Source organism: Drosophila yakuba, chromosome 3R (genome assembly GCF_016746365.2).
Source record: "Drosophila yakuba strain Tai18E2 chromosome 3R, Prin_Dyak_Tai18E2_2.1, whole genome shotgun sequence".
NCBI lineage: Eukaryota > Metazoa > Arthropoda > Insecta > Diptera > Drosophilidae > Drosophila > Drosophila yakuba.
The window spans coordinates 29,877,320-29,888,502 of NC_052530.2; the positions used below are offsets into that span (position 1 = coordinate 29,877,320).

The window sequence follows — 11,183 nt, forward strand, 5'->3', positions numbered from 1 at the left end:
TCAGGTATTAGAAGTAGTGTCAACAAGAGAGGTAGTCTGGGAAATTAGATCAGTAGGGGCAATGTCTTGGTTGAACTATCAGATAAGCGCCTAATGAGTTTACCTGCCATCCAGACAGGTAATTAAGCAATTGCCTGATAGATTAAAGATTTCCACTAATGGTAGATATTAGAGGATTAATTTGTATATAAAAGTGTGCGATAAGACCTTTAGCATTGAAGTATGAATGCATTCCCTGAGATCGAACCTACCTCAAGCCGTGAGTCGTTAGCTCATTTCGTGGGCGTTGATAAATGGTCCAGTGATTCACTTGATTTGGAAAACACCCATTGCAATGATTCAAGCGACTTGACGGCGCTCCGCCTTCATGCACCATTTAATTCTGATTCAGAGCAATTCAGGGATTCAGATTCTTCGATCTATCCACAATTTAGAGGGAATAGAGGGAATGCGAGAGAGGGAAGAGGATTTATTAGTTACGAGCTCGGTGTCTTGGCCACAGTCAAAGTCAATTATGAAGCTGGTTTGGCAAAGCGCAGCGCTGTAAAGCCATTTGCAATTTGGATGTAAATTGCGCCCATAGGCTGGCTAAGCTGATTGCGCTTATCAGCCTCTTATGCACACCCATTTAGAAGTTATGGCCGTTTTCCCCCGACTTTGCTGCTATAAATGCTCCTGTTTGGGGCCGAGAAGCTCACAGTCTGACTGGAGTCCCCAAGGCGAACGGATCTGAAAGTGCTTACAAGGAAAATTCCGGGCTTTACAATGTTTTCCATCGGCTATTGCTGTTTGCTAGCCCTTTGCGGCTGCACTTTGGCCTACATAGGTGAGTTTGCAAGTCCCTAGTATTGACTATATAATTACTGGAATATATGCTATGTATGCAGAGATACCCGAGGCCTATCTCACTGCTATAAGACAGGATCGGGCGGATGAGCAGGCGGCTGGCGAGTACAACTACGATGAGCAGGGCGATGACTGGACGGGAACGTGCCAGAGTGGGGAGAACCAGTCGCCCATAGATTTGATTTACGAAGATGTAAGTTCTAAGTGGGTAATCTGTTTAAAAAGCTTGCTAACTTTCTATCTAAATAGTCCAAAATTGTGGCCATACCGCGCCTGCGTTTCAACTACTACGATCAAGCATTGCAAACCCCCTTGGTGATTACCAACAATGGACACACAGGTGCGAAGCTTTCAATTACTCACATGTATATAAACTATATATATATGAATTTGAATAGCAAACATGGTGATACCACAAACTCGAGGTGGCCAGCGGCCCTCCATCAATGGCAGTCTCCTGCCCGGCAACTTCGAGGTGCAGAGCGTGCACTTCCACTGGGGATCGCGGGAAACCAAGGGATCGGAGCACGCCATCAACTTCCAGCGCTACGACGTGGAGATGCACATCGTCCATAAGAACACCATATACGACACGATGGGCGAGGCCACCATGCATCCCGATGGCCTGGCCGTTCTGGGGGTCATGTTCAGGGCGGTGGATCGCCAGACCTCGCAGCACTACGGACTCAACAAGATCTTTAACCAGCTGCCGAGAATCGTGCAATATGGATCCAATGCCACGATAACCGGCAGACTGACTGTGGGCCAGCTGCTGGGCAATATAGTGACTGGGGAGTTTTTCACGTACAATGGTAAGTTGGTAGCTAACCGCATGAAGCTCCTTGGTACTCATTAAAGACTTACCAGGATCTCTGACCACGCCGGATTGTGCCGAAGCGGTCACGTGGACCGTTTTTCCCGATGTTCTGGACTATCCGCGTCGTCAGATCGCCAAGCTCTGGAACCTCAGGGATTCAAGACAGAAGCCGCTCATCGATAATTACCGTAGCATTCAGGACACCAATAACCGAGATGTCTATTACCGAACCATTCAATAAAGACAATTTAAGTAAATAACACCTTTTATTTTGATTTATTACATTTCCTATACATCACCCTTAGTTACGACATTTAATTAACAAATTCGCATCTTGCCAAGGGATCTTACTAAGTTTACTCAAAAACAAGTTACACGTGCTTGGGACTCGTGTTTGTTTTGGCAATAATTCATTAGTTGCTAAAAGCTTTTTGACCCAGGTCAGGAAAATGTCACATAACATTCCATTTCCTCCAATAAAAAACAAAACTTGGTGTGAGTAATGAAGAGTTTCTTAGCATTCAGCTAACAGAAGAGTGTCGCCGGCCTGAAAATATGCTTTACTTTCATGATCTTGGTTGTTATTTATTTGGCTTTTTTTTTAATTTAGTTTTATTAAAGCGACGAATCCGTACATGCAGTACTAGTACCACAACATTGCAATTAAACATATAAATAATATAACCAAACCTCTCACTTATCGCAGGAGGACTAACAACAAAATCTCAAACATCGATTGGGTCTTTAAAACTGTCCAATTGTTTTGGCAAAGCCCTTTCTTTTAAACCCGCGGTAAAAACTATGACATTCCATATTTGGACCAATATTTCGAGTGCTGTGATGAAAATACTGAAAATAATAATCGCAAAAAAAATAAAGAAAATGATTTTTAGCAAAAATGCAATATTTACGATTCATATTTTCGGTATAACTTGGCTAAAAATGGTCAGAAACTTAATAGAATTACATTTTTGTACTCCTAATTACCAATACTAACCGACCAAATCACTTTTTGACCGACTCTGTTAAAATAATTTTTGGCCAAATTTTTGCATTTTTTGTAAGGGGTAACATCATCAAAAATTGCAAAAAATGAAAAATTAAAATTTTTTTTTTTTGAAAATACAGTTCGATAGGAAATTTAATTACAAACTCAACGAGGTATGGCATTTCATATTCGGACCAATATTTCGAATGTTCTGATCAAAATACTGATATTTATAGTCGCAAAAAACTGGAAAACGATTTTCAGCCAATATTTAAAAATTATCATCAAAAATCATCATATTATATTTAATTATTCAATCAGTAAGACACACACTATTCTTATAATGGTACGTAAATATGCAGAGAGGAGATCTAACGCAAATATTGAGAATCAATTTAGCAGGGGTCCTTTTTGTGAAGGAAGTCCCTGCTCGAAACGAAACATCCGGTGCGGAAGTGGATGGAGTGGGAAGAATTCGCTTGGCTTGAGCTTTTGTCTGGATATGACAGATTTACTGCACCATATATACACGTATTTTCCCTCGAAGAGATATGGCAACTATTGGCACCGGAATCGGCGAGAATTGGCGGCGAGCAGGGGACGCAGGGAAAGGTGAGGCCGAGATAAAGGACAAGTCAGCATCGATGTTACTCATACGCAGTGTGGACCAGACACGCACACATCCCAACTCCCAACTCCCATCTCCCACATCCACATACGCACCATAGACAATTTGCATTTGCCATTTTCACTGCACCCTCTTTCTCGCTTTTGACTGTCGTTTTTCGCGACTCGCTGCGCATTGCATTTTTCACATTTTTCATTTCCGTTTCCGTTTGCTGGCTCAAAAAGAGAGAAGAATAACCCCCTCACCACCTCAGCTCCACAACCACGTTTTCCAGATTTTCTGCGCTTTGTGCGTTTATCTTGGCCGACTGCCTCCTCCCATTTCCCCTTCCCCTTCCCCTCCCCCGCGTCGCCTGCTTATTTGCAGATTAATTTGGTCCCACACTCACCTGGGGAGCAATTTGTCGCACAATCCTTTGTCGCCCCACCGAAAGCCCCCCTTCTTTTCCAGGCGAAAATGTGCCATTTCCGTTCGTGTCAATATGTTCCAACAATCGCATTTCCATGCAGGCTTTATTCGCGGATGGACAGCTACTCTTCGCCTTTCAGCTAATATTCAAGCCGCAGGTTTTTCCATCAAGCACTTTTAAAGTATCCATTTAGATAAGTTTTGTAAGTGGAACTAGAGGTCAGTCTCACCACAGACTAACCTCTAATTAAATATTTCCTGCAATTTGCCTCTACTTAATCTTGGGAATTTCGGAGGAATCTGTATTTCTATGGCCACCACCGGAAATTGCCCTTCGTTTGCCTACGCAGCTCATAATCCAAAGGAGGAGGAAACACGACTTTTTTTTGGGGCAAGAAACAAGGACGAACTTGCTACGGCTGTTGCTGATGATGATGATGTTTCCGCTGGCTGACATTTAACGCGCATTTAACTAATTTCGTTTTAAATTGTTGACAATTAAGGGGAATTGCCAAGACGAATCGAGAGCAGAATGGAGGAGGTCCTTCCTCGTTTTTTCCCCCAGCGAACACCACGTGCCATGTCGCAGTTAATTTGTTGGCAATAAGTTGGAGCACCAGGCCTAATTACAACAACACGCACGACATGACGACATGACTGCGAAATTTTCATTAAAATCGCCCCGTACTCGCAAGCACAATGCCAGTTGCAATGGAGTCCTTGGATCAGAAGCCCTTCCGCTTGGCGCCGGGTCGAGCTGCCTGGTGGATACCCAATCCCGGCAGGGTAGCACGTTACCCACCCATCGCCACACTGACATCCAACCACTTACCTGGAACTTCCGCGGAGGATACGCGAAAATTGTCATTTGCCGCTGCTTTAAAGGATTTGCTGCAGAACCTGTCGTTCCATTGTTACAGCAAATTAGTGGAGTCGGGTCGGCGGATTCAGGAGCGGTAGGTGGTCAGCCACATCCACAGCCACATCCGGCTGGTCGATGGCCTTTTTCAATTAGCATTAGCCATTACCCGAATCCGCCAGGCACACTGGCAAAAGAGTATTGCCTTTAGTTTGATTTTACGCACATTTCTCATAATATTAAATCATAACATAACATATATATCTTTAATATTTCAAATACTTCGGCTTTATTATAAACAAAATTAAACATAATTTTTCTGTGCCATAGTTTCTTTTGGTTCGTTTTCCACATAACCGCGCTGAGCGTCCTAATTGCATTCCTCTGGGGCAGCTACACCAACGAGCAGGAGGTCCTGGTGACCACCATGTACCATCCGATGTACCCCATTTGGAAGGTGGAGTTCCCGGCCATATCTGTGTGCAGCCTGAACCGCATCTCCCAACGTGCCGCTTGGCAATACGCCCACAATCTGTGGGTGCAGATCAGAACCTATAACCTCAAATGATTAAAATGATTTCGTATTACTTGCAGAAGTGGCAAAGATCCGAAGCTGCGCAATGCCAGCTATTTCTACGACCAGCTGAAGGCCTTCATGTACATGTACTACGATCCCTCGGATCTGATGGACATAGACAATGCTCTTCGCTTCCAGAGCTTCCTGGACCGATTCGATACGGGCGAAAAGGACCTGTTCTTCAATACCAGAAAGCGCATGAGAGCTCTCACCCCGAACTGCAGTGATATGTTCGTGAGCTGCAGAATTGCAGGACGTTTGTTCAACTGCATGGATAAGTTCGAGACGACTCTGACCAGTCATGGCTTCTGCTGCACCTTCAACTACGATGGCAAGTGAGTAGCCCATCCAGCTCGAGGGATTATCGTATTGTAACTAATCATCTTTGCAGATATGTAAACAAAAGGGACTTTAGGCAGCGCTACTTTGGACCCGACATGGGCTTGGTTCTGACTCTGAAAACGGACCCCAATGACAACTTCTACAAGATCAATGGCCACAACGGGTTTGTGGTGGGTGATTTCTAAGTTATGACTACCTTTTACCTACTTACTAAGCATTCTTAGATCTCCATTTACGAGCCGCACAGCTATCCGGATCCCTTCTCCGGCGGAGTGGCAGAGCGCGTGGCCGAGACGGGCTTTAACACCTTGCTGCCGGTGAGGGCCAAGATCTTTGAGACGCTGCCCGAAGCGCGTAGTATGAGTCCATCGGTGGTGAGGGCACAGTATCATTAATTTATTTACTTCTCTCGTACTTAATGCTCATGTTCCTTGAATGCAGCGCAAGTGCCTGTTCGAGAACGAGATGCCGTGGATCTTCGCCCGGCACTACACCTTCAGCAAGTGCATCTCCGCCTGCCGGGCCCAAAGTGTGGTCAGCCTGTGCGAGTGCGTTCCCTTCAGCCTGCCCCACAGATACATCGATGGCTGCGAGAAGCGGATCTACTGCACTCTGCAGCACCTGGCCTGTCTCAAGCGCTACGAGTGTGGGTTTTAATCGCGAGTTAATCGTGAATCGCGAATTCATTGAATAAATATACATATATCTTTGCCTCCAGTCAAGTGGTTGAACGTCATCACCAGTCGCGAGAACGTGACGGGTCTGGAGCACGAGCTGCAGGACGCCCTCTACTGCCCACTCTGCCTGGCCTCCTGCACGGAGACGCGCTACAGCGTCCGGGGAGCCATGACACTGGGCCTGCCCACTCCCACTCCCAGCCAGATCAAGGGTCCTGCGTAAGTCCACTGGCCAAAGCGGCTTCCGTTCGCTGCGGTGCAAATTGCGACTCCGTTGTGCCTCCGTCTCATTTGCCATGCTCGGCTTTCTTTTCAATTTCCATATGGAGCCAGTCGTCGATGGTCCATACTCCTGTTCATCCTCATCCTCCATTCGTGAGCTGCAGTGCTGCCCGTTTGGCATGTCACTTTAAAGATTAACCTGAAAAATACTTCATTTATCTTTAGAAATCTAGTATGCCAAGATAGAACAGATGGTAATCTTGATTTCAAATTGAAATTGTAGTAATAGCAATTTAGCTGTAGCTCAAGAATTCGCGTAGATATGCATGTCCTGAAAATACCATTTATTTCGAGAGTTCTACAGATAATTTATCGTCGCAACCACATGAGTCCTTAATATTCCGCCAGCACTGATACGCTACCCTGACTCCTTGCCGTCGTAAAAGATTTTCATATTGCAGGCGAAGCAATCCCGGACCGCGTGCCAATAACAGTTACGGCCCAGCATTGAGTTCCGGATCCGGAAGGGGCCCAGTCCACGGCTCATCCTCCCCCGCCGAGCTGGCCGTGGTGCGTATTTACTTTGCCGAAACGCACATTCAATACTTTCGCCAGATTATTAAGTGCGCCTGGTACGAGACCTTCAGTGAGTATGGAGTATGGAGTTGGGAGTGAGGTCGTTTTGCATATCTCAGCCAACATTTATGTGTGTTCCCGTGCCAGGTACAATTGGCAACATCTGCGGCATTATAGCCGGTTTCTCGCTGATTGGCATCTGCGAGCTCCTGTTTTTTCTAGCCAAACAATTATGGCAGGCATGCCGCGCAGAGCTGCGGGCCGAGCTCGCCCACATCCACGTCCAAATCCGGACGCAGGTAGCGGAACCGGAAACGGAAGCAGAGGCGGAGGCGGAGTCGGAGCGGCCGATGAAGTTGTTTATACTGCCGTAATTGAGCGAGATGCATCGTTAACTTTAAAGCCCACTGATTTTTATGCACATCCTTCGGACCCTACATACTATGTGCTACATATATGTGTACCTTTCAAGCAACTTGAGTGCACTTACTTTGCATTGCCATTGTCGCATAAAAATAAACAGAACTCACGTACGATTGCCAATTGGCGAGCTTTGCTGGTTGCCAAAAAGGCCCAGACGGTGACATTAGCGCCGGCCAGTTGCCACATTTCCCGGCTGGCCAGTTGCCCGAATGGGGCAGGGGTCACTCGACCAGTTATGGGCCACAGATTCCGGAGCTCAGGCGAAGAAAAAAGATGTCCTGTGAAAGGGTGTCTATAAGTATGCCACATTCTTGCCTAAAGTCAAATGCTGATTGGATTTCTGTCCAATGGCCAAGTTACTGCATTTAAGTGAATCAACTAAAGTAGTGAATAAATGTGCAATACAATTTCTCTCTGTGCAGCACTCACCATCAACATTATCTTTTATTTCGTTGTATGCAGAGTTGGCAGAAAAAAGGGAACACCCAGAAACAAACAAACTTCGGTCGCAGCTGCCCGAAATCAATGGTGCAAAATTGAGTATAAAGTCTGAGGAGGCGACTCCATCGTTTGCGACAATTACAAATACAATTTCAATTATTCTTCTCGAATTACTTTTATCTGCCGGAGTAATTTATTGCCAGCTCGTGGAGAAATAAGCAAATTTCTGTTTACTTATGCAGCGCAAGGCGAGTTTCATTCGCAACCCTCTGTTTTTGTGGACAGACAAGTGATTTGGCTTCATTAAAGCCTCACCTCAATGGAATCTTTGGTGGGTAGGTGATAGCTTCTGTCGATTCTTTGGCACAAAGCGCTCCAAAAAAAAACAGACAGATATACCCCGAATGTATGCAAATTTGCCAGAGAAATTGAAATGATTTTCCATAGAATCTGTTCGCCAGTTGTTGACTTTGCCAAGCATAAAACTGCCTAAAAATGGCAAAAAACATTGCAAAAAAAATTGCAAAAAATTTAAATGAAACGCACTCCGCGGAGGGAAAACAAGCGAACGATATCCGGAAAGCATTGTTCAACAAACGAGGAGTGGGGCATAAAAAAAGCAGCAAAGAAATCAAAATCAGCAGGACTGCCGCTTTTCATCTGGCTTCGTTGCGAGCCGTTGTATTATCGCACAATACAATATGTATATTGGATTATTTCGTTTGTGCGTTGTGTGGGTTTGGATGTGCCAGGGATGCCAGTATCCAGTATCCAGAATCCTGAATCCTGAATCCAGAAACCAGAAACCAGAAACGAGAATCCACAGACCAGAAACCAGACTCCTGGAACTCCAGGTGGGTGGCACTAATCCTGCCCCGTATAGAATTTCACCAATAACAGAAATATGCGAACGAAATCAAAATACTTCTATGATTTTTTCCATATCCCCCCCCCCCCCCCCACACACTGCTCCCTACTGCCTCTTTTTTATACTTTCACTCCCCTCAGGAGCTAAAGTTTTTAATTGAATTCTCCATGGAGAGCGGAGTTTGGTGCTCCACTGCTTTTTGTAAGTTTTACGCCAAGTAACTGCATCAAAAGTGCAAAAAGTTGAAATTGAATGAGCCCAGGTGAGTTGAGTTGCTGGGATTAAGAGGGCGGCGTCCTAATAAGGAAATTACGTGGATATGTAGAGCAGTAACTTTATTATCAGCGTAAAGGATGCGTTGCGAACATTTTTAATGGGATTTCAGTTGGGCGGAGTCAAGCGACTCGACGACTGACACAATTTGCACAGAGAGCTTTTTAGTTTTGCGCAAATAAAATCGAGAGTGTCCCCAGAAGCGGTTGTAATTATATAAAAATATAAAATGTGTTGATGGCGGACTACAGAAATTCGAGGGATGTACAGGCTACAGACCTAAAACCCGCTTTAGAAACTTATTTGGTAACATTTTCAGTTAGGTCAGATTCGGTAGCAGGCTGTATGGCTTGGAGTTCCCAGCTTGGAGTTGCCCCAGTGCATAATCCATGAGTCCTTTATCCAGCCAAGCCACCCACTTCACTCCACTTCCAGTTTACCATTTTCGACACATAAATAAAGCTAAACATCCTTTGTGGCCTTATGGGGTTAAGCTAAGAGGATAACCCTCCGACGAAAGCCAATGAGAGCCCATGTCCTGTGAGTCCCAAATCCTGCAACCCATTTAAAGCACTTTGCTCCTCTAGTTCAACTTGGTGTCCTCGCTTCCGTCCTTATTTTTTGTTTTTTTTTTTTGTGTTGTGTTGTGTTTTGGCCCGGTTTTAAGCACTGCCAGAGATGTCAAGCTTCCCGGCCGTTTAAGCTTTCAATTTCGCTGCTTTCGTGCAGAGTGTGTGAAACAGTCGAGGTCGAAAGTGTGGCACTGCAGCTAACAGTATTACTCCCCAGTATGATCCAACTTGAAAATGAGCTGAGGTTCAAATAATCCTGTGCAGCATGCAGTTGGATTTTAAACCTATTTTAAAGCGCCTTGAAGTATGCAATAAACTACAGCTGTCTTTTGAAATTAGCCTGTTGGTAGTTAAAACTTGTTGTTGCACTTCATTTGACACCTTCTTTTCTTAATTACATATATAACTAATATATTTAATATTTTTTGTAATGAACTTCGTTGCTATTATTGCGACCGCTGCTGTGTTGGCTAGGTGCGTCGCCGGATGGCGCTAAATTATTTAAAACGCGAGTGTCACGAGGGTCGGTGGAACAAAGGGAAGGGGAGAAAGGTAAGGGAAAGGGGCTCATAAGCATTTGGCATTGTTGAAGTGCGTGTGCCAGCGAGCTTTTGGCTGTGTGTGTTTTGGCCAGTATTTGTTTTCCGTCTACTCGTTGTCTGCTGCGACGACGGCGCTCTCATGAATAAACATGCCAACAAATTACTGTGCTCGAGGAACCCAAACAAAGGCAAAGCCCGCTCGCAAATTTAGCACCTGCGAATGTGGGGTGGTTTTTTTTCGAGTGCCGCTGGCAGCGAACAATGAAATGTAGGCTAAGATTTCTAATGGCAATTTTGTGGTGATTTTATTTTCTCCAAGTTGTCCGGGCGCCATTCATATTTGCGGAGGGAAGTGGAGGATTGGAGGAGTGGACCGCTTGTGTCTGGGGGTAATCTCTTTCAGCGCCCAAGCTGCACATGCTCCATTGCATTCCTAAGCACGTCTAATGCTCGCTTGAATGGCTGGCTCAGTAGCTACTCAGCTACTCCGCCACTCAGCTCAGCTGGCGTCAATGGGAAAACTCACTCGAGCATTTTCCGCCAGCTGAGCTACAGTGGTGAATGGAAATAAAGAACTTGCTGGAATATCAGACGGCTACACTTGACGTTGATCTGCTGTGAATGCCATCATGTCTAGCTAAGTGCAAGTATTTGATTAAATCCTCACGTAATTCCAATTTCCATGGCAACGCCAGCTCAATTCAAACCACTGTGCATCGCTGGAAAGGAGCTGAGTTTTCAAATTCGGAGCTGTCAAAAATATTTGAAATGTTCTTAATGCACAAGCAGTGGGCATCAATCAACACCTTCGACAACTTGATTGACAGCGGCGGAACGAGAGCATGAAAAATAAATCTGTCATTTGCATTTCGAGTTTCGTTTGAAATCAATATGAATATAGTACTTGAAAATCGCTTGCTGTTGCTGTTGTTATGGTTGTTGTTTGTGTTATTGCTGGCAAAGTCAATTTGTCAAAAACAGGCCACGCCCCCGTCCCCGCCCACGCCAGAGCCGCCCACAGCAGATGCTTGTCAAAGCATTTCACTCGATTTTGTTTTTTTGAATGCATTTTCTGTTTTCCGTTTTCTGTTTGTGTTTTCCCTGCGGTCGCCGAATGAAGAAAC

At 45.1% G+C, this 11,183-nt stretch overlaps 2 protein-coding genes across 2 annotated transcripts; both read left to right on the top strand.

Annotated features, from left to right (window-relative positions):
* Positions 1-686: 686 nt before the first annotated feature.
* LOC6538992 (carbonic anhydrase 2) lies at positions 687-1,923 on the top strand. Its single transcript, XM_002099458.3, has 5 exons — positions 687-826; positions 888-1,039; positions 1,096-1,186; positions 1,245-1,658; positions 1,714-1,923. Exons 1-5 carry the CDS (start codon positions 766-768, stop codon positions 1,902-1,904), a joined length of 909 nt encoding a protein of 302 aa, XP_002099494.1. The 5' UTR covers positions 687-765; the 3' UTR covers positions 1,905-1,923.
* Positions 1,924-3,946: 2,023 nt separating this feature from the next.
* On the top strand, positions 3,947-7,662 carry LOC6538993 (sodium channel protein Nach). Its single transcript, XM_039375737.1, has 9 exons — positions 3,947-4,643; positions 4,877-5,080; positions 5,141-5,458; positions 5,515-5,635; positions 5,690-5,839; positions 5,907-6,111; positions 6,184-6,361; positions 6,826-7,010; positions 7,088-7,662. The coding sequence occupies exons 1-9, from the start codon at positions 4,387-4,389 to the stop codon at positions 7,312-7,314; spliced, it is 1,845 nt and encodes a 614-aa protein (XP_039231671.1). The 5' UTR covers positions 3,947-4,386; the 3' UTR covers positions 7,315-7,662.
* The last annotated feature ends 3,521 nt before the right edge of the window (positions 7,663-11,183 follow it).